The sequence below is a fragment of the Arvicola amphibius genome, chromosome 17 (assembly GCF_903992535.2).
Source record: "Arvicola amphibius chromosome 17, mArvAmp1.2, whole genome shotgun sequence".
NCBI classification, from domain to species: domain Eukaryota; kingdom Metazoa; phylum Chordata; class Mammalia; order Rodentia; family Cricetidae; genus Arvicola; species Arvicola amphibius.
Genome location: NC_052063.2, coordinates 31,958,820 through 31,980,964, shown reverse-complemented (window position 1 = coordinate 31,980,964; position 22,145 = coordinate 31,958,820). Strand labels below are relative to the sequence as shown.

The 22,145-nt window shown below is 48.2% G+C and overlaps 2 protein-coding genes across 9 annotated transcripts in view; one reads left to right on the top strand and one right to left on the bottom strand.

Moving 5' to 3' along the window:
- Baz2a (bromodomain adjacent to zinc finger domain 2A) overlaps positions 1–11,762 on the top strand; it is a 36,524-nt gene extending 24,762 nt beyond the window's left edge. For 5 of the 6 annotated variants that reach the window (XM_038314904.1, XM_038314907.2, XM_038314908.2 and 2 more), the window contains 22 exons: positions 532–640; positions 763–864; positions 1,012–1,222; positions 2,846–2,946; positions 3,252–3,317; positions 3,551–3,784; positions 3,905–4,159; positions 5,181–5,395; positions 5,683–5,757; positions 5,969–6,143; positions 6,237–6,296; positions 6,477–6,621; positions 7,515–8,134; positions 8,262–8,484; positions 8,584–8,739; positions 8,829–8,980; positions 9,465–9,754; positions 9,836–9,968; positions 10,079–10,225; positions 10,758–10,984; positions 11,070–11,213; positions 11,310–11,762. In XM_038314904.1, the coding sequence (XP_038170832.1) occupies positions 532–640; positions 763–864; positions 1,012–1,222; positions 2,846–2,946; positions 3,252–3,317; positions 3,551–3,784; positions 3,905–4,159; positions 5,181–5,395; positions 5,683–5,757; positions 5,969–6,143; positions 6,237–6,296; positions 6,477–6,621; positions 7,515–8,134; positions 8,262–8,484; positions 8,584–8,739; positions 8,829–8,980; positions 9,465–9,754; positions 9,836–9,968; positions 10,079–10,225; positions 10,758–10,984; positions 11,070–11,213; positions 11,310–11,475 (4,006 nt within the window). In that variant the 3' untranslated portion in view covers positions 11,476–11,762. The remainder of the gene's footprint in view (positions 1–531; positions 641–762; positions 865–1,011; positions 1,223–2,845; positions 2,947–3,251; positions 3,318–3,550; positions 3,785–3,904; positions 4,160–5,180; positions 5,396–5,682; positions 5,758–5,968; positions 6,144–6,236; positions 6,297–6,476; positions 6,622–7,514; positions 8,135–8,261; positions 8,485–8,583; positions 8,740–8,828; positions 8,981–9,464; positions 9,755–9,835; positions 9,969–10,078; positions 10,226–10,757; positions 10,985–11,069; positions 11,214–11,309) is intronic. The other variant, XM_038314905.1, reaches the window with a different exon arrangement.
- A 2,438-nt stretch (positions 11,763–14,200) lies between these two features.
- Positions 14,201–22,145, bottom strand: part of Rbms2 (RNA binding motif single stranded interacting protein 2) — a 58,902-nt gene continuing 50,957 nt past the window's right edge. For 2 of the 3 annotated variants that reach the window (XM_038314912.2, XM_038314913.2), the window contains exons 7-16: positions 21,999–22,078; positions 21,802–21,911; positions 21,517–21,563; positions 21,286–21,379; positions 19,613–19,690; positions 19,035–19,145; positions 18,412–18,492; positions 17,974–18,058; positions 16,695–17,750; positions 15,388–15,698 (exon numbers count right to left, since the gene is read on the bottom strand). In XM_038314912.2, the coding sequence (XP_038170840.1) occupies positions 17,978–18,058; positions 18,412–18,492; positions 19,035–19,145; positions 19,613–19,690; positions 21,286–21,379; positions 21,517–21,563; positions 21,802–21,911; positions 21,999–22,078 (682 nt within the window). In that variant the 3' untranslated portion in view covers positions 15,388–15,698; positions 16,695–17,750; positions 17,974–17,977. Of the gene's footprint in view, positions 15,033–15,387; positions 15,699–16,694; positions 17,751–17,973; positions 18,059–18,411; positions 18,493–19,034; positions 19,146–19,612; positions 19,691–21,285; positions 21,380–21,516; positions 21,564–21,801; positions 21,912–21,998; positions 22,079–22,145 lie in introns of those variants that run through there. The other variant, XM_038314911.2, reaches the window with a different exon arrangement.

The following is a 22,145-nucleotide window of genomic DNA, read 5'->3' as shown; positions in this document are numbered from 1 at the left end:
ATCATCGAAGACCTTCTAGAAATAACTGTCTTCCTAATTTCACCCCACAACCACTCTGGTCTACTGGTTGTCACCAAGTCTTAGTACTAATGCAACATTGGCGATGAGGATAGGCTGGCTGTCATAATCTACTGCTCAGATCATAGCTGCTGACTTAACCTGCCCTACTTAGGTCATGGCGTCAGCTTCCAGTTTACTCTTACGCTTTCCTCTGCACCTGAGCCAGGGCTATTAAGAGTTTCTAGCTGCTCATTCAGTAGCTTCATAAAAAGGAGGGGTGGAGATCTTTGTGCATAGCTGCCATCTTGTATATTGTTTTCTTCCTGAAGTATTTGCTCAAGTAGTGTGAGCCTGTTTGTCAAGCTCATGTGCTGTGCTGTTTCTATATGCAGGACTGTCTGTAGGTCAACGTGTGTGCAGGGCTAGTGAGACAGATGGAGGGGGCATCTGCTCAGTGTGCTTGGCTCCTGGGTGGCATGGGAGTGGGTAGGGGTGTGACCTGGTGGCAGGGCCCATGTGCTTCTCTGGCAGGTGGCGGAGAGAAGTGCGCATCAAGAAGGGCTGCCATCGGTGGCAGGGGGAGACTTGGTATTATGGCCCCTGTGGGAAGAGAATGAAACAGTTTCCGGAAGTTATCAAGGTAACAGCATTTGTAGCTTTTAAAGGACTTTTTCGGGCGTCATCTGTCCTGAGACCTATTCTGGTTGTGTTGTAGCTGGCATGGCAGGGCTATGGCTTTACTAATGTCACTTTCTCTCTCAGTACCTGAGCCGAAATGTGGTACACAGTGTCCGCCGTGAGCACTTCAGCTTCAGTCCCCGCATGCCTGTTGGAGATTTCTTTGAAGAAAGAGACACACCAGAGGTGCTGACCCAAGGGTTAAATAGTTGGGGAACAAATTATAGCTTCTTTTCATGTAATTTGGCGGCTCAAGGAGTCTGGGGTAGTTTAGAGGGCTTAGCGACCTGCACTGATTGTCTCCTTACAACACCAGTGTCCTTGTTCCTGTAGGGCTTGCAGTGGGTCCAGTTATCCGCAGAGGAGATTCCTTCCAGAATTCAAGCAATTACTGGCAAACGAGGCCGACCTCGAAATAATGAGAAGGCCAAGAACAAGGAAGTTCCAAAAGTGAAGCGGGGCCGAGGTCGACCACCGAAGGTCAAAATTCCTGAGCTATTGAATAAAACAGACAGCCGACTTCCAAAGAAACTGGAAACCCAAGGTACAGTGTTACTTGTAGCTCAGGTATTCTGCTCCCTCCACAAGGTATTTAAAATGTTGCTGAATTGCAGTTGGTACCTGGGTTTCCCAAGAGGGACTGACACCTGAAAGGATGAATCTAAATTCATTCTCCCCTTAGAAGGTATGATCAGAATCCTAGCACTTGCTACACTTTTTCCAGGCAATTTCTTCCTTTGAGCTACTTTTACTGGTAAAGCCTTGGGCTGTCCCCAGATAGAGTAATGCCAGAGGAGAAGAGTTCCATTCTTTTCCTGTCCATCTTCCAGCTCCTTGCTTATACTAATTGTATTCATGCAGTTGCCATAGTTTTTGTTGTAGGGTCCTGAATCCAAAAGATAATTGACATACTATTTTAGTCAGATGGGTAAATGGGAAAATGTCTGTGATGTTTTCATTTGTGGCGGAGGGGGTTGTTTTGAGACAGTGTAGCCCTCACTGTCCTGGAACTTGGGCTATGGACCAGACTGTCCTTGAACTCATAGAAATCCACCTGCCTCTACCTCCCCTGTGCTGAGATTAAAGACATCTGCCACCACCACCCAGTGAAAATGTCTAATTTTCTAAGTAAGCATTGCATTTATCTAAGTAAGCATTACATGTACAGTGTGCAGAAGATGAAATAGTCTTGCTAATTCCATTCAGAGTTCCAGCTCTGCTGTCGTCTATATCTTTTTCCCTGTGCTACGGACCAATCCTAGGACTTTGCTCTTGCCTAGTTTACCAGAGTTGAAACCCCAAACTCAGTGTATTTCCCATGTTTTACACATAGGCATTACATGTGTGCCTGGTGCCTGTGAAGGTCATAAGAACATTTCGGATCCCCGAGAAATAGAATTGTAGATCGTTGTAAGCTGTCATGAGTGCTGGGAACTGAACACAGGTCCTCTGCAAAGCAGTGAGAACTCTTAACCACTGAGCATCTCTCCAGCCCCATATCTCACTTTAATAAAATAATAGAAGGTTGCTATAAAAATGTATGATGATGTTTCTGTACCACAAAGGAAAGAATAGGTACTATTATGTCAGAATATCAATTAAAAATGAGGTATTTGCAGATTTCTACTTTGATTTGGATCTTTTAGTGGAGTGAGCTGTGGAAGCTGAACGTGAGCACTGGCTTTGACAGTGTTGAGTTGTTATCCTTCTCTTTCTTGTACACACTGGGTTGCCAGTGTTACAAATCAATACCGTCTTTCCTGACAGTTTAGATTCCGGGTTCCTTTCTCAGCTCTCTTTCACTAAAATCAGGCCGTGTACATCAGTCTGAGCATCGCTACCCTTGCTCCATAGCCTGGGAAAGAGACAGATCATAAAGGCACTCTGCAGTTGTAGCCTCTTCCATCAGTTGGAGTCAGCCTGTGGCTTCTGGGCTGCTGATTGCTGTTTGAGCGCTATGTACAACTACCTGAGCAGGTGCCTCTCTGACCTCTATCACTTGAATGATTTGTTATGTCTACTCAAAAAACAAGCCAAATGCAAAACAAAATAAAACTTTTTCATGAAGCTGCATGAGAAGCCAGCTTTGTAATAGGCATGTGCTGCCATAGATGCCAAGCATGTTTTTCTACTTCACCTCTTCCCTGTTTCCTTCCTGCCTTCATAGAACCACTGAATGAGGAGGATAAAGCAAAAATGAGTAAGAGCAAAAAGAAGATGAGGCAGAAGGCACAGCGGGGAGAGAGTCAGACCGCTGTCCAAGGGCAGGTGAGGGGGGGGCAGCAGGGGCTAACTTTCTATAACCAGCTTCATATTTTCTTCCTTCCCCATTTCCCACCCTCAGTAGAGCAGCACACATTCATTAAATGAAATTTCTTGGGCTTGATTTAGAAAAGTGGGCTTGTTCAAGAAAAATAGGGTATCTCTAGAGTGAGAGAATTGATCCATTGCCAATCCCTCATCATCCCATCTCTCACCTCTCCTCCCCAGCACCCTTTTCTGTTTTTGAATCCTAGCCCAAGCAGAGGTGCTTTCAGAGTTTGAGGAGAAATGACTTCCCTTATGGTTTACAGGCCAGAAACAAGAGGAAACAAGATACCAAGAACTTAAGGCAGAAGGACACTAAGAAGAAACTCAAGGTATATATGTCCCAAGGTTAATTTCTTTTTTTAGGGTGCATTGTACATGCTAGACAGATATACTACCACAGAGCTAAATTCCCATCTCTCAAGTCTGATTTTGAAGCTGCCACAGAGATTTTCTAAACAGTGTCATAGATATATTTTGTTTGGACTCTTGTTTGGGAGGGACTAATACCAGGCCTGATGAGACAGGTATCTATGACTCTTGTTCCTCTCTCCTGGGTGGGTAGGCTGAGAAAGAAAAGATGAAGACAAAGCAGGAAAGACTGAAGGACAAAGTAAAGAGGGAAAAGAAAGAAAAGGTGAAAGTGAAGGCAAAGGAAGAGGTGGCCAAAGCCAAACCAGTCTGTAGAGCAGAGAAGACCCTCGCCACACAGAGGCGTCTGGAGGAGCGGCAGAGGCAACAGGTTATCTTGGAGGAGATGAAGAAGCCCACGGAGGATATGTGTCTGGCTGATCACCAGGTATTAGGGGTCATGAATGGGCCAGTTCTGAGGACACTTGTATTGACAGAAGGAGCTCTGAGTACCCAGATGAGTGCCTGTTGGTAATCTAACAGAATGCTCTCTCATTTCTTTCTCCAGCCCCTGCCTGACTTCACACGCATCCCTGGTTTGACATTGTCCGGTAGGGCTTTCTCAGACTGCTTGACCATCATGGAGTTCCTGCACAGTTTTGGCAAAGTGTTAGGCTTTGACCTTACCAAAGATGTTCCTAGTCTGGGAGTCCTGCAGGAGGGTCTCTTGTGTCAAGGTGACAGCCTGGGCAAAGTGCAAGACCTGCTGGTGCGGCTGCTGAAGGCTGCGCTCCACGACCCTGGTCTGCCCTCCCACTGTCAGGTGAGCTCTGCTTTCTCTCTGAGAACTCTGAACAGTCGCCCCTCCCCCAGCCCAGAGCAGTGGGGATGTGGCTCCTTCCTGTTTCTGGTTGTTTGTGCTTCATTTGTTCTTTTCTCTGTCTTTCTTTGTGGTTTTCTGTTGTAGTCTTTCACCTTTTTCTAGTAACTATTTTACATAATTGTCCTTATTTTACATAATTGTCCTTATTTTATTTTCCATGGATAGGGGTGTTTTGCCTGCCTTTTTGTATACCTGGTGTCCACATGTGTGTCCGGTTCACACAAGGACCAGAAGAGGGTGTTGTTTCTTATAACTGGAGTTACTATTGTGAGCCACCATGTGAGCTCTGGGAACTGAACCCTGGTTCTCTGGAAAAGCAGCCAGTGTTCTTAATTGCTGGGCCATCTCTGTAGCCCCATGTCCTGGCAGTTTTTATTGTTTTTCTCTTTTTTTCACAAAAAAATTTCTTTTAGCTGTGTGTATGACACACACCTTTAGCCTTAGCACCTGGGAGGCAGAGGCAGACAGGCCTCCTTGAGTCTGCTCGGCATAGCAAGCTCTAGGCCAGCCAGGATTACATTTTTTTTAGATTTATTTTTATTTTATGTGAATAAGTGTTTGACTGCATGCATGGATGTATGTGTATCAAGTGTGCCTGGTGCCCCCAGAGACCTGAAGATAGGGTTGAGTCCCATGTAATTGGATTATGGATGGTTGTGAGCCCTGTGTCCTTTCAAGAGCAATAGCCATCTCTCCAAATCTGAATTATTTAAATTTGCATTTAGGGTGTGTATGTGCACGTGTGCATGTCTGTGGTCAGAGGACAACTTACGGGGAGTCAGTTCTCCTTCCACCATGTGCATGCTAGGAATTGAACTCAGTTTGTCAGACTCAGTGGCAAGTTCTCCTCGGGGCCATCTCATTGACCTCATTCATTCTTTTCTGTAGTTCTCTCCCAGCTTCATCCAGCTTGAGTTGTCCTGTTGCCCTTCTTATTCCCATTATGCTTTCTTTCAAATAGTCCCTAAAGATCTTGGGGGAGAAGGTGTCCGAGATTCCACTGACCAGAGACAATGTGTCTGAGATACTCCGCTGCTTCCTCATGGCATATAGAGTGGAGCCAGCCTTCTGTGACAGTCTGCGCACCCAGCCTTTTCAGGCCCAGCCACCCCAACAGAAGGCTGCTGTCCTAGCCTTCCTTGTACATGAGCTCAATGGCTCCACCATCATCATCAAGTGAGGAGCTTGGGGGGGCAATAGTTAATCCTGTAGCTTGTGTAGGAGTGGGTGGGGGAGGGGCTCAGCGCTCCCGAAGTTCTAGGGTAATGTGTCCATTGCTCTTCTCTGAGGATGCTGGGATGACTTGATAGAATCTCAGACCCTCCCTTTCCTGGGAGAATGTAAGCCTTCCATTGTCATTCCTGCAGTCTGTGTACAGACAGAAGTCCCTATTGTAATGCTTTATCTTTCTTTTCTTTTTGCTGCCATGTCTTCCTCAAAAATCACCTGCTGTTGCTCTGCAGTGAGATTGACAAGACTCTGGAGAATATGTCTAGCTACAGGAAAAACAAATGGATTGTTGAAGGCCGACTCCGGAGGTAGGGACAGGACAGAGTGGAGCCCGGAGAGGGAGGAGAGGGAGGGAGGGAGAGAGAGAGAGACAGAGAGACAGAGAGACAGAGAGAGAGACAGAGACATAGCCTTCTTTGGTTGGCACCTTGCAAGGGTTCTAAAAAATGTACAGTTAAGGTCTTTCTTTTTTGGCATTATGTTCTTCACCATAGTCTCCCCTAATCTTTGTATTTCAAGACTGAAAACTGCTCTGGCCAAACGAACTGGGCGGCCTGAAGTTATGATGGAACAGCCAGAAGAAGGCCTGGGACGAAGGCGCAGTTCTCGGATCATGGAAGAAACCAGTGGCATTGAAGAGGAGGAAGAGGAGGAAACTATAGTCCATGGCCGCAGAGCTCGAAGAGATGGAGAGGTACTGACCCAACAGAAGGAAGGTGGGGTCAGAAAGCATTCCTTCTTAGATTTGGTAACCTTCTACTCTCAATGTCTGCTTGCTTCTGCCCAGATTGACATTGCATCATCCAGCATTCCAGAGTTAGAGCGCCAGATAGAAAAACTCAGTAAGGTATTGTGTTTTTAATCTCCCAACAGTTGGAAATATGAGTTGGGCAAGAACTGTTCCCTTGTTTAGAATTTATCTATTATATAGGGAAGTTGATAAGCCTCAGTTCTCTCCCATATATTAAAATTTTTCATGCCATTCTGGAAATATTTTTATTCATCTTCTTTTCTAATTCCTACCCAGCGTCAGCTCTTCTTTAGAAAAAAGCTGCTTCACTCATCCCAGATGCTTCGAGCAGTCTCTTTGGGTCAGGACCGCTACAGACGCCACTACTGGGTATTGCCCTGTCTAGCTGGTATCTTTGTAGAAGGATCAGAGGAAAACATAGGTAGGTGTTACTTGTGGACATTTGAATTCTGAGTTCCAGTAAAAGTAAATGCTTTTGTTTTCTTCTGCCCAGTACTACTGAGCTTTAGTTTTCTGATGCAGTGGAGTTTATTAAGAGCACAGGCTCTAGAGTAAAACTGCTTGTCAGATGTATGCTTCAGTTTCTTCATTTGTAAACTGTGTACTTCATAAGACAACTGAGAATTAGAGCTGAAGACAGGGCACAGTGGTTAAGAACATGCACTATTCTTTCAGAGGACCTGAATTGCATTGCCTGAACCCATGTCACACGATTCACAACCTACATGTAACTTCAAGGAATACATAGATATACATAATTAAAGCTTTTCAATGACAACTAAGAATTAAAATGTGTAAGCCAAGTGTGGTGGCGCATACCTTTAATCCCAGCACTCAGGAGGCAGGTGGATCTCTGTGAGTTCGAGGCCAGCCTGGTCTACAGAGTTGAGTTCTAGGACAGCCAGGGCTTTTACACAGAGAAACCCTGTCTCAAATAACCAAAAAGAAAACAAAAGAAAAGAAAAGAAGAAAAGAAAAAAGAAATTCTTACTGGGAGGCAAGGGCCAGTCAGTCTCTTGAGTAAAGGCCAGTGTAGTCTATGTAGTGAGTTCAAGGCCTGCAAGGGCTACATAGATTCTGTCTTAAAAACAAGATTTCTTCCTCAGATACTTTGTTCCTTGACATAAGCTGTTAGCCAGTAGAATCTTAAATAGATTTTAAAAAGCAAGTATGTTTTGTGTTTAGAGTCTTTCATTTCCAGTATACGTGTGTGTGTCTATATGTGTGTGTGTGTGTGTATGTATGTATGTGTGTGTGTGTGTATGTGTATACATTATACAGCTGTACGTCTTAAGCTCTTTTTTCTCATTACAGTTACTGAAGATGGAATAAAGCAGGAACCTGAGTACTTGACGGAAGCAGTCACTTCGACACCCTGTTCTGCCCCAGTCTCTGTAAAGAGAGAGTTAACTGGCTCCAACCCCTCTGCTTCTCCTGCCCGCGCCCGAGGCCGACCTCGAAAGTCTAAGCCTGGGTCTATGCAGCCTAGGCACCCTAAGTCTGCTTTTGGAGAACATGATTCAGAACAATCCCATACTCAAGTTCAGCCAGAATCTCAGCCCTATCCTCAGTCTCAGCCCCCACCAAATAATGGGTTCCTGGAGCCAGAAGGCTCCCCTCTGTCTCTGGGTCAGAGCCAGCATGACCTTAGCCAGTCTGCCTTCCTGTCTTGGCTGAGCCAGACTCAGAGCCACAATTCCCTATTGAGCAGCTCAGTCCTCACGCCTGATAGCAGCCCAGGGAAATTAGACCCCGGTCCATCCCAGTCCTTGGAGGAACCTGAGCCTGAGGAGGCAGAATCCTGCCCTGCTCCTCAAGGGCCCTGGTTTAACTTCTCAACCCAGATACCCTGTGATGCTGCCCCTACACCACCCCCTGCACTTTCTGAGGACCAGCCTACTCCCTCCCTCCATCTGCCTGCCGCCTCTAAGCCAGTAAGTAGCCAGAGCAGTCTGTTTTATCTCACCCAGAACTCCCATGTGTGGCTGTGAGACTACAACCTGAAGTTAGGAAACTTGTAGACATAAAGTATCTCATTCCTTAATGTTTTCTTATTTACAGATGATTACTTCCGGTGCTGCCAATCCTTGTTCTCCAGGGCAGTTCTCTTCCACCCACCTGCCTGGAAGGGGCTCTAAGAGGCCATCAGTAGACTCTGAAGAAATTCCACAGAGTCCCACAGGGCTGGGACAACCAAAACGAAGAGGGAGACCTCCTAGCAAGTTCTTCAAGCAGGTGGAGCAGCGTTACTTAAGCCAGCTGACAGCCCAGCCCATCCCCCCTGGTGAGCAGCTTGGCTAGGATGGGGTAAGCATGGAGGTGATAGCAGTTTCCATGGTGGACAGTGCGACTCATGCGGTTTCCACCCCCTGCCCGTACACAGAGATGTGCTCTGGCTGGTGGTGGATCCGAGATCCTGAGACACTGGACGTCATGCTGAAGGCACTACACCCCCGAGGCATCAGGGAGAAGGCGCTACACAAACATCTCAGCAAGCACAAGGACTTCTTGCAGGAAGTCTGTTTACAGCCCTTAACTGGTACATACGAAGCCTTGGCCTAGCTGAGCTGGCGTAGCTGCTGTGCACAGGAGCTCGGTAGCCCACTCCTCTGCTTTCTCTCTCCCCAGATCCCATCTTTGAACCTTGTCAGCTGCCTGCCTTGGAAGAAGGAATTATGAGCTGGTCCCCCAAAGAGAAGACTTATGAGACAGACCTGACTGTGCTTCAGTGGGTAGAGGAGCTAGAGCAGCGTGTTGTCCTGTCTGATCTGCAGATTCGGGTACACTGGGGTTGGCACTGGGGAGGGAGCTGTTTAGGGGAGGGTTTTGTTTTTGTTTGTTTAACTTTCTGTTTTGATTTTTGTGTCGTGGGTGTTTAGCTTGCATGTATGTCTGTATAGTGCGTGTGTGGTACCCTCAGACCAGAAGTGACATTGCCTCTGGAACTGGGCCTTACAGATAGTTCTGAGCCCTGGGTAGTGGGTGCTGGGTAGTGAACCTGGGTACCCTGGAAGAGCAGCCTGCACTCCTAACTGCTGTGCCCTCTCTCTAGCCCTAGGTTCTGGTTTTTGAAACAAGGTCTCTGTAGTTCAGAGTGGCCTGGGATTCAAGGCATCCTTCTGCCTTGGCCGTCCAGGTGCTGGACCTGAGCCACTACATCTAGCTGTGGGGGAGGGTGTCAGGAAGAGCCCTTGAATGATCTACCATGATATGAATGAAGTGTTTCCCTTTACAATGTGTTTTATTCCTCTTTCCCACTGGAAGGGCTGGACATGCCCTAGCCCAGATTCTGTCCGAGAAGACTTGGCCTACTGTGAGCATCTCCCTGACTGTCAGGAGGACATCCCCTGGAGAGGACGGGGCAGGGAAGGGGCAGTACCTCAGCGGCAAAACACCAACCCTCTGGACCTTGCTGTGATGAGGCTGGCTGCTCTGGAACAGAATGTAGAGCGGCGTTACTTGCGGGAGCCCCTCTGGGCAGCCCATGAGGTGGTAGTGGAGAAGGCCCTGCTGAGCACACCCAACGGCGCCCCAGATGGCACCACTACTGAGATGTGAGTGACTCCTGCTGCCTGTCTCTTAGCCTGGGAGGGCAGAAGTCTTCTTGTTCCTCATCCTAGATTTCCCCTACCCAGATCATATGAGATTACCCCTCGTGTTCGTGTCTGGCGGCAGACACTTGAGAGATGCCGTAGTGCAGCCCAGGTGTGCTTGTGCATGGGCCAGCTAGAACGCTCCATCGCATGGGAGAAGTCTGTCAACAAAGTGGTAAGAGTCTGAAGATCCCTGGAGAACATTGGGGACAGCTTGGTAAGAGTGGGGTCGGCAATAGGCAGAGGGTTAAGGATTCACTCTGCTTCCTCACAACTTTGGTCTAGACCTGCCTAGTCTGCCGGAAGGGTGACAATGATGAGTTCCTCCTGCTTTGTGATGGATGTGACCGTGGCTGCCACATTTATTGTCATCGGCCCAAGATGGAGGCTGTCCCAGAAGGAGACTGGTTCTGTACTGTCTGTTTGGCACAGGTAAGGTTCAGCTGTTTGATTCCCATTCTTAAGCAAGAGTCAAAGTCAGAGATTTTCTTTTTCAGCTTTTTGATTTTTCAAGACAGGGTTTCTCTGTAGTTTTAGAGCCTGTTTTTTTGAACTAGCTCTTGTAGACCAGGCTGGCCTCGAACTCACAGAGATCCGCCTGCCTCTGCCTCCCGAGTGCTGGGATTAAAGGCGTGCACCACCACCACCCAGCGCCTTTTTTTTTTTTTTAAACCACCAGTCCCACAGATAATCCCCTACCCTCAGACTACCCTGGAATGGGCCTCTGACAACATGTTTGGGTTGAGTCCTTTCTTCTTTGAAGAAATCACTTACGTTCTTTAGCCCCAGTCATTTCCTCTATAAAATAGTAATAACTCATTTCATTTACTGCCCTTCCCATTGATTACCTGAATGAATTCACATGCTGGCTTATGTGTGAGCATCTGAAGTCACAGTCACTCGTAGGCAGGATTCTGAGGAACAGGAGCACACTACTGTTCTTACTGTATACGCCTATCCTCAGCAGGTAGAGGAAGAATTCTCTCAGAGGCCTGGTTTTCCAAAACGAGGCCAGAAGCGGAAAAATAGTTTCCCACTGAACATACCAGAGGGTGACAGTCGCCGACGCCGGATGCTGTCGAGAAGCCGAGAAAGCCCAGCAATGTCTCGGTGCCCAGAAGATGGACTGTCTCCCTCCAAGAGACGGAGGCTTTCAATGAGAAGCCACCACAGCGATCTCACGTTTTGCGAGTGAGTTAGTGAATTATAGGGATAGCTGGCTCTGTGTGTTCCAGAAGGGCTGGGAGGAGTCAGAGTGTGCTTCTTATACTAACAGGATCATCCTGATGGAGATGGAGTCCCATGACGCAGCCTGGCCTTTCCTGGAGCCTGTGAACCCTCGGTTGGTGAGTGGGTACCGGCGCATCATCAAGAACCCTATGGATTTTTCCACCATGCGAGAACGGCTGCTCCGAGGAGGGTAAGAAGATATTGTGTGCGCACTCTCTTTTTCTCTTGTTCTCTCTCTTTTTCTCAGCTCTTAACAGTTCACAACCCCATTTTCCCCTTGGCCCAGGTATACTAGTTCAGAGGAGTTTGCAGCTGATGCCCTTCTGGTTTTTGACAACTGCCAGACCTTCAACGAGGATGACTCTGAAGTGGGCAAGGCTGGGCACATCATGCGCCGCTTCTTCGAGAGCCGCTGGGAGGAATTTTATCAGGGAAAACAGGCCAATCTGTGAGGCAAGGAAGGTGGGGGCCACCTTGTGGTGTGTTTTCCAGCCTTCCTGACAAGAACCTGCCGTTCTCACCTGCTGATGGCTGTTCTGGGTGGACTCATCAGACATTGCTGATGTTTGCCTCTGCCCTTGGCAGCACCACATCCTCTTGTCCCTAATCTCCTTTTCTCCCTTCTTCCTATTGCTCCTCAAATAAGAGATGTAGAGATGAGGTCCTTCTGGACGGAAAGCCAAAAAAGCAAAAGAATTATTCCTGGTTTTTTTCCTTGATTAAAGTGGAGAGGGGTAAAGAAGTCCCTTCCTCTTCCCGGCTTCCTCCCCTCCCTGTACATGCCCCAGCATCCTGGGGCTATTTAACAATAGCAATAGTTCTAGTGAATGTGTGAAACCGAGAAACACTCTGTACTGTGTGCGGACCCGCAGTGACGGCCAGTAAAGTGGACTTACTCCCAAGTGTGTCGAGCCGGACACCGGGCCCTGAACATGCTGCTTCCATGTTCAGTCCCTTCCCTGCTTCTTGCTCTCTCTCTCTCTCTCTCTCTCTCTCTCTCTCTCTCTCTCTCTCTCTCTCTCTCTCTCACATTTTTTCTTTTCTTTTCTTCCCCTTCTCCTTATTTTTACAATTTTTGTCCCACCCAATAATGTAAAACTATCGTGTACGGGTTCTTCTTTCCCCTTTCCCCTTACGTAGAAAGCAAAGTTCAGAGCTCCCTGTCTCTGTGCTCATCTTCCTGCCAATAGGTAACCCTCTAAAATGTTGGATCCTCCTCACATGCTGAGTTTCTAGCCTTTTCTGAAACTCTGTGACTGGGGAGAGGGCAGGCGGGCAGGTAGGTGCCCTGGGCCTTCCAGCCTCCTTCCCCGCTTCCCAAACCTCCCTCTTGGGAACTCCTCAGGGACAACTACTGCTGAGTCTGAGTGCTGCTCCGAGATGGAGGCCCTCAGAGAGAGGGGGAGGTGTGTGTGTGTGTGTGTGTGTGTGTGTGCGCGCGCGCGCTTGTGTGCCTGCCCTTGCACACAGATGAGAGCTGTGATTGTGACCCTGTTTTGTGTAATGGGACCCATTTGTGTTTCCTCGACTGTTTTATTCCCACCTTTGCCGTTCCATACCATCACTTTTGTCTTTGGGAAAACACAGGAACTGTTTCTCTGGGGACAAGGCTGTCCTCATGGTTATTTCTGTTCCAGCCTCTTCAAACTGTGCAATCTTTAGCAGGAACTCCCTCTCCTCTCAGGAGCTTTGAGTCTTGAGAGTTTCTGGGAGAGGGGTGGAACTGGATCTTCCTAGACCATGCGTATCTGGGTTTAGTTGTGTTTTCCTTCCTTGCATCTACTTCATGTCCCCAGAAGCGGCTCCTGGAGCACAGGATGGGTAGAGAGGAGAGATTCTTGTTCTGCCACTGCCCTGTGTATGACTAAGCCCAGGTTAAGCCCCCAACACATGAGAGGAAAGCTGCTAACTCCGAGCTATAGCCATGGGCCTCTGGCCCCCTGCTTTCCTGCTCAGCAGAGCCCCTCCCATCAGAAATTACGGGTACTTGCACTGGGGAGGTGGCTGCTGGCTGGCCTAAGCAGAGAGCTGAGGCATCCAAGCAATGTCCATTGGTGGGGGCGGGAGTGCCAGGTGAGGTGGAGTGTTCCTTGTACTCCAGCAGTACTGGGGGTGGGGCAGTGCAGGTTCCTGGGCAGCCCTTACTCCTTTTCACCCCGCCCTCACTCCACTCCCTATTGCCTATTTCTAAAGTCGCCTTTTCTGTCGAAAAACCTCAAAACTTAACTTTATTTGAGATTTTTTTCTTTTAAATAAGAGGTGAATTGAAGAATATTTGAATTGACTTTATATTATGCATAAATATTTATATTTTATCTAAATAACTGCGCCGTAACAAACTTTGTGTCAGTCAGATGTTTGGAACTGTTATAATCGGGGATAACTCCCCCATAGCAAGTTTCCCTGGCATAATATGCACTGGAGTCGCTCATTGGGGTGGAAGGGAGAGAGGTCTTTGTTGTCCACTCCGTGCTCCTCTCCAGTCCCAGCTCTTTCCTAGGGACCAGGCGCTCGTAAGGCGGGGTGGAGGTCCCAGACTTGATCTGAAGAAGCGTGGTAGGGCGTGGTCAAGGGGCCATTCCTCACTTTCCTTTCCTCGTCCTCACTGCCCCTTGAGCTAGGTGGATTTTCTCTTATTGACAGAGTATTTGGTAGGGAAAGCAGGTTAAAAATAAAACAACCCACCCCTGCCCTTTGTGTCCCCTCCCCTATCTGGTAACAGCAAGAAACCATCAACACCAAGTTTCCATGTTCCTTTTACAACAAAAGGGACTGACTTTTTATATAACCAAATGTGGTGTTTTAGTGACTTTTTGATAATGTACAGTTTTTTGTGAATTTAAATTTATTTCTTTCTATATTTTTAGGACCAATCTCATTTTTAATAAGGTTTAAAAAAGGAAAAAAAGTGTAGAGAAAAAAAAAAAAAACCTCGTTTTTGCCATGTGATGTTCCACAGGTGCGGCTGTAGAAAAGTGCTTGTCATTGAATAAAACCACATTTGATAGAGACTCAAGAAGCCTCGTGTTTCTCTCCTGAAGCAAGCTCCCCTAAGGCAGAATGGGTGTGGGGTGGGTCTAACTCCCAGGTTGACTTGCTTTCTGGGCAGAGCAGACCCTTTGTGCTGTGATGGCCAGAGAAGGCAGATCACCAGTTTTCATGGATAAGACACTAAGACCGACTTTTGTGTTTTATTTTTTTTAAAAAAAGAAAAAGATTGAAGTTAGCAAAAGTAAAGCTCTTCCAAATTACAGGGGAGGGGTGTCAGAAGTGAGCCGAGGAGAGCAGGCAAGAGGTAGCACTGCAGACGGGAGGGTGTGAACTGCAGGTCTCTGGCTAAAGGGAAAATGTACAGAATGTGTTTTGAGTATAAATTAAACTTCCTCTCCAGGGCGATAAGTGCATCCAGTAGAGTTGTCGCCTGCCCCAGAGAGGGGCTGGAGCAGAGACGTCCATTCTGGTCCTCTCAGCTCTGTGGCAGTCTCCAGTCTATTCTTCTATTCTCCAAGGCCTTGAGTCTGCTCCAGAGTGGGTGTTCCTGGGGTAACTAGTAATTGCCCAAGGTGGTCACTGCACAGCCTAGGCCCTGGCTCGTCACACAGGGACAGATCTGGAGCGCTCACAGGGGAGGGAAGGCAATGCAGAAGGCAATTTCAGCTCTTGAGCTGAAAAGTTTGCATTTGTTTCAAAGACGAGGGCGGTGAAGGGTTAGAAGCAGGTGCTGTGCCTGAGCTGAACTGTGAGACTGAGGTAGTTGAGTAAGGAGAACAGGAGTCAAATGAGCAGATGCCAGTCCGAGAGCCACGGTCACAAGGGCGATGAGGGCATCAAGCTTTCTCGTCACTGCCACATGGAGACCACCTCCAGCAAGGGTCAGCACGGAGCAGGAGCAGAAGAGGCATCCAGAGGTTTTCGCTGCCGAGGAGAGGCTCTGCTGGAGCCTGTCAACTTCAGGACTCTAATGCATACAGGCACTTTGAAAGGGTGGAGTGCTTGGTTCACAGAGGAACTGGAAAGAACCATGTGACAAGGTACAGATTTGATTTGCCTGTATAGGCCAACTGTTGTTTATGAGACTGGTCCTGCTCTCTGAGTTCAGGCCTAGAAAAGGCTGGGGTAAATCTGGACCTGACTCAGCTGTATTGCTCTTGGCTAAGAAGGCAACAACCAGCCTTCAGTGAATGCTGTTCTGACACTTTTCCAGGAGGTGGGGGCATTTCTGCGAGGGAAGGACGGCAAGAACAACAAACTGCCCATCAAGAGCTGTTCCCTCTTCAGAGGCACCTGACTTCACAGGCTGGGCAGTTCTTCAAATCCTTGGCTTAAAAACACTCAAGAATCTCTCCCCATCATTGTATCATTGTCCTAAAGGCCAGTCCGTCTAGAGGCTGGACCCCGAGCCTGGCAGGGATGCTGGTAACCCTGAGGTGGGTTGCGTGGGCCTGGAGCCTGGTAAAGAATGACACCATCCTAGGACTCTAGTATGTTCTCACTGGAAACAATTTGGGGGTGAGATGTAAAGAGAAAGGTCTGACCTCCATGCCGGCAGGATTCGGGAAGCACTGGGCATGGTGTTGAGAGCCTTGGATAGTGTGGTGGGTTGCTTGCTGTGGAGCTGTGTCCTGCGGACCATCCCTCTACAGCATGCATCCTTCTTTCCTGTCCCCAGTCACTACTGAGTAATGAGCCAACAAGAGAGGGTGGCAATCACTAAGCAGAATTACACAGTGCCATTAACCACTATAAAAAAAAATTACAGGTTACCCTCATTTCCCATGCTCGCACCTGCTCAACCAGAAACACTGGAAGCTAAACAGTACTCACAGAGGAAAACCTCAGAAGGTAATTTAAAATTTTAAAACCATCAGCCTTTCAAATTGCGTTTAGAGCTACAGAAAAAGAAACAAGTTTTAAGAGGTAGTGACAGGGCAGTGGTGACAACAGGACCCTACTGGTCCTGCTATCAGCAGAGCTTCCAAACAGTCCACTCAGTAAAGACCACTAACAAGAAAGCAACCTTTTTAGTGTTATGTCACTGGGGGCTTTAACTGGATATAACTGACCTTCCTGAGGTTGGAAGCACCAGTGAAAAAATCTGGTCATTTTATTCTTTTTACTTATGGATAGTGTTCTGCCTGCATGTATGCCTGCAGGCCAAAAGAGGGCACCAAATCACATGTGCTTGCCTGGAATTGAACTCAGGACCTCTGGAAGTGTACCCAGTGCTCCCAACCTCCGAGCTATCTCTAGCCCATACTATGCTTTATACTTTATACTGCCATGAGCCCTTTATTCCCAGAATGCCCTGAAGTACAATCAGACCAGAATTCCCTGTTCTGCAGCTGGACAAGTAAGCCAGTGTCTTTCCACCACCATGGGGTCAACCCTTCCTTCCCTACACAAGCCTCGGAACACACTCCCCGCTCTCCATCACTTTGTCTGTCTCGTGGAGGTGAACCTGGATTTGACAGAAGACTCACATTTCAAGGTCCCTCCTGACGTATTGCCTTCTCCTACCCTAGCAGCCTGTTGTCCCTCCACAAGAAGGAAAATGATTTTTGGTGTTCTGATTCCCTGGGGAAGGGGTCCAAACACTCCAGGGCCGGGCAGGGTACCGCACAAAGAGCTCGGTCCTTTCCCAAGCGTGCCCAGCACAGTGAACAGTTCTCACCTTCAGCCCTTCAAACTGCATTTGGCTTTAAAGTCTGTTGAGTACACCCATGTGCAGCTGTGGCACTCCTGATGAACATTACGAGGCTCTGTCCAGGGCTGGGCTGAGGATTTAGCCTACTCCAGAAAGCAGGGAGTGGGGGGTGGAGGAGGTGAGGTGGAGACCATCCTTGATCTACAGCTAGGTGCCAGGCACACATGGCCGCTCCCCAAGCATGGCAACAACCTCATAGGGGCAGAACTTGCACATGGGGGAAGACTGAACAAGACCACAAGCTGCAGGGATGGGGCTGTGAGACCTGGGATAGAATGAAGACCCTCCAGGAGGCAGAACAGGCATTCCTGAAGCTGAAGCTGGGCTCCATGTCTGTTGTAGTCATCATCCTTTTTGAACTTGCCACCAAGTTTGGTTGAAGGGTAACTTCCAAAGGCTGTCACGTGTCTACTTCCCAAAGTCAAAACTCCGGTCTCTTCTCAGAGCAGAGGGAAAGCCACCTCCACTGTCTGCGCTTCTCTCCCTTTTCCCAGTCCCACATGAAATTTAAGGCAAATTCATAGAATTAAAAACCGTAAAAAGGCAAAAAGCTGAACGGAAAAGAGAAAAAGAACAATCTGGACAAGAAGTTAAAAAAGGAAAAAACAGCAACCAGGCATAGTGGTGCACTCAGGAGACAGAGTGGGTAGGATCCCCATGAGTTCAAGGCCGGTCTGCCAGGGCTACACAGAGACCCTATGAACTAAGAACTTTGCAAAACAAAAAAAATTTAGGTCCGCATATTTAAAACACATGACACATCAGAAATAGTCCATAACTAAACTTTGGCAAGCAGGGCTCCATCAATTTTCCAGCGTTTTTTTTTTTTTTTTTTTTTTTAAGAAATCCTTTGACAAGCCTTCCTAAGTAATTCCAACATACCCCAACCTCTCTGAAGATGGGAGGCAGCTCAGCCAGTGTAAGTTTTTTGATCTTGGATGTAGTGCTTATGAAGAGCAACGTGGTCCCTAGGCTCCATCCATAGGAAAACAGCCCAAGGCAGGTGTCTGCTCAGACTCGGGCCTAGGAGGAAATGATGGCTACGTGTTAGTGCTCAGTGTGGTCTACAGATCGCCTGTAACCTGGAGTCTGGGAGCATCTCCAAAAATGCATTTCTGTTTAACAAAGATGTGGGCTCTTGCCTAAAGGAGGCAGAAGGTGGAGAAGGTATGGAGGGGACATGACAAGAACCAGCAGCCATCTCCCAGTGCAGCATAACAGCATGCCCCCAGCTTACAGGTCTTACCTCGTTACTTGCTGAACTGGAAAGGAAAGACCCCATGGTCCGTGGGTGTCTCCACTGCCACTTGACTCTGCTGACCACTGCTCTCCTGTATCACAGCCAAGGAAAGTTACTGAATTCCTACACTTGCCTCACTAATAGAGCCAAAGCTGAGTGGCATCCTCAACTCACTCCCCAAATGCAAGTTGTGCTCACAGCATCAAGCTGGAAAGAGGGTGAAGTGGTACAGCTACTTTGGGAGATACATAAACAACTGCTAATTTTCAGAACATTTAAGCAACTCAAGCTGCATCCCAGTCTAAAGCGAACACCAATGAGCCAGCCCTTTCTTCCTCCCTGCGCTCACACCCCCAGAGAGGCCCAGAATCAGCAAAGTGCTTGCTCGGGACAGGAGTCTGCCTTTCACTGTGTCCTAGCCTCACTGCAAAGAAATGCTCCTACCTCGACAGAAACATTGGAAGAAGGCACAGGAGGGTACTGGGGGATATAAGCTCCTTGCATAGCAGCAGCTGTTGGCATGAACTGGAATGATAAAGAACAATGGTTCTCAGACAGCCTAGAGCACTTGGGAGCTCTGAAAAGCAGATTCCTTTAGTGTGGGGGCTCCTCACGATGGTCCCGGTGGTGTTGGGGGACAGTGGCCTGCAGACAGGCCTGCTTGCTTTCACTGCTTTCCCAGTGCCTCCCTCCACGCCCCTTCCGTGCACAAGTCAGGCCTAAAGAAACCCCAGCTGCTCCATCCCTTCCTTTTAGTATTCTGGTGAATTCTAGGAAATACGCACTGATTCCTGAGCAAATACACAAATGTTTAGAACTTACTTAGTTCTGGGACTGGGAGGCACCTAGAAGTAGGGAGTAGGGCAGAATGGCTATATTCCCAGCTTGTCCTTGAACTTTCAAATATCTTCCTCAGTCTCCAGGTGTGGGGATTAGAGGCACTTATCCCAGGTCTGAGTGCACCTTCACTGACTGAAAGCACACTTCCATCCCTCGGAAGGACCGGCGCTAGCGTTTCATGGGCAGCCTTACTCTGGAGGAGTGATACTTAAGAGACAACCCTTTACCGTGCCCAGACTGCTGAGTGACAGGTGACTCAGTTGTTGGGTAAGAGGTCCCATCATGGAGGCGTGCTGGAGAGAAAGAGGGTGGTCCATCCCTGGTGTAAGAACTGAGCCCTAGAGGAGGCAACAAAGGAAATGGTTAGGCAGCAACCTCCCCAAAGACACCTCAAGCAGCGGCTGATGACAAACAGGGCCATCAACTCTTTTTTTTGGACAGTGTCTCTACGTAGCCCTGGAACTCTCTATGTAGATCAGGCTGGCCTTGAACTCACAAAGTTCCACGGTTTCTGCCTCCCAAGTACTGGGATTAAAGGCTTGGGTGAGCGGAAGGAGATGACACAGGAACTAAAGAATCATCTGCTACCATTTTCAAGGCCTTGAAATTAACGTGCGCAGCAGCCCAGCTCTGGGACAGGAGCAGCACCCTGACCTTCAGTCTGCAGAGACCTTTGTCTAAGAACTTCCAGAACGAGCGTCACAGCGCTAAGTCAGAACTCACACCCACAAATCCTGTCATCAAAGCCCTCTGCTCTTCTTTACATCAAATCATCTCTGGCGTCTGCCCACTTGTGAACACTCACTGAAGGCTGCATGGCGTACGACTGGTGCTGCATCCAGGCTGGGTTAGGAACTTGCAGAGGAGATGTCTGGGTCACTCTCTGATATAAGCAAAAACAAATAAAAACATTAACTGCCTTGATTCAGTGCCCGAGAAGTTCAGCCCCCAACTGACATGTTCCTTCAGAACACAAACAAGCTGCTTTTTTTCCGGGCTATGGATATAGTGATATTTCATTTGTATTTTTTTTTTTTTTTCCGAGACAGGGTTTCTCTGTAGCTTTGGAGCCTGTCCTGGAACTAGCTCTTGTAGACCACGCTGGCCTCGAACTCACAAAGATCTACCTGCCTCTGCCTCCCGAGTGCTGGGATTAAAGGGCGTGTGCCGCCACCGTCCGGCTTCATTTGTATTTTAATACATAAAGCTTGCCTGAAGCTCAGAAAGCAAAGCAGCCGCACTGATCAGTCTTATAGACCAGGCAGTGGTGACACACACCATTAATCCCAGAAGTTACACTAATTTACCATAGAAACTGGGTAGTAATGGTGCACATCTTTAATCCCAGCACTAGAGAAGAATATAAAACTGGAGACAGCTCTCAGTCTCATTCTGAGATTCCTAGAGACAGGATCGCTGTTTTGGACTGAGGTAGAGGTAAGAGCCAGTGGCTGGCTGTTTTGCTTTTCTGACCTTCAAGTTGAACCCCAATTTCTGTCTCTGGTTTTCATTAATCGTGCTATATATGGGGCTGGCACACCTTTAATCCTAGCACTCAGGAGGCAGAGACAGGCGGATCTCTGTGAGTTGGAGGCCAGCCTGGCCTATGGAGCAAGTTCCAGGACAGCCAGGGCCACACAGAGAAGGGTGGTGCACTAGCTCATCAGGAAACTGCGTTTGCCACCAGATCTGAAGTCCTGAATTAGATCCCTAGAAGCCCCAAGGTGGAGGGAGAGAACCTGCCACACGTTGCCTTCTGACCTACACAAACACGCAGAATGAGGATAAATATTATTCAAAAAGGTATTGAGGGATGGGAGAAGGCTCAGCAGTTAAGAGCACCTAGTGTTCTTCCAGAGGACCCTAGTTTGGTTCCTAGCACCCACATTGTGGCTCGCAGGCATCTGTTTCAGGGGATCCAACTCCTGACCTCAGGCACCAGGCACACATGAAATACACATGCATACATATACATAGAAGCAAATCATGCTAAAAGGACTTAAAAAGGTGTTGTGAGAGTGACAATATATGTTAAATATGGCTATGTTTATAAATCAATTTATAAAGGAAGTTTCTGCCAAAGCCCCGTGTATGTTTTCATCCACATGAAAGTGGCACAGTAGGATGCAAACCTGCCTTTACTCGTGGGGCGGTATAAACAGAAAGAGGATGGCTTTTCTTTTGAGGCAGGGTCTCTCCTATGGAGACCAGGCTGTCCTGGAGACCAGGCTAGCCTGTGTCCTATATAGAACAGGCTTGCCTCGCAAGTGCTGGGATTCAAGGTGTGCACCACCATGCCAAGCTCATGAGGATGCCTCTAGAAGTGTTTATATACATATACACTGTATGTATGAGTAGATACACGCTATTTATATACACACGTCACACGTTATGCTCTTACATAACATTTTTTATGTGTACAGTATAGAAAAGCTTCATATTTCCTCACTTAAACAATAGGGGGCAAACATGCCTTACCTGATACGAGGACACAGGAGATGGGAGATACGGGGGGAGCGCTGACTGAGCGAGCATCCTGCTGTGGGCAATGCTGTATGGCGCTGGGTAGAACCTGTGGGAAAGGCTTTGCTCAGTGAGGAAGCCACCTCCATCCACTACCTGCTGTTTGAGAATCAAATGAAACACCCAAATGCCTGGACATGCGCCACTGACATTTTCAGGTGACTTAAGTATCTGGCGCATCCTTACCCATTCTGAAGAGCTGTGGTGGGGTCATAGGTCAAGGCCATACCACCCTATAAGAAAGAACACAGGGTTCTTACTTTGAGCTCAGAGTACCCACAAGTCCCACCCACCACAGGGTTTTGGAACTCTGCAGGTTGCAAATCTGCACCGAAGAGCAAGGAAACAAGCAGCAGCACACAGCTACAAATGGCTCTCGAGAGCCGCCTAAGCGCACAGAAACCAGGCCGAGGCCACTGCCACCCCGCGTGAATGCCTTCAGGGTTTGTGTTTCCTCAGAGGTCTGTCTACCATGTCTCCATTCCTTGGCCAGGCCCGTCCATTTTGCACAAATTTCCCTTGGTTCTGGCGTTTCTTTGGCCCGCCATCAGCAAATTTGCAGAGCAGAGGGTCAGATGGTGCTGGCAAGGGAACAAAGCAGACAGGTGCTGGTCCGTCACACTTGGCACTCTTCCAGTGGCCCCCAGCCCGAGTCCCAGAGGACTCACCTGCCACTCCAGGGGGCGTCTTGATATACTTCCCATTAAAGTGGGTGATGACGGCTTCACACTTCTCTGTGGACTCCATCCTAAGAAGCATATGAGAGGTAAGGCTCTCCCTGTCCGGGGTACACACGTGTTCCACACATACTCAGA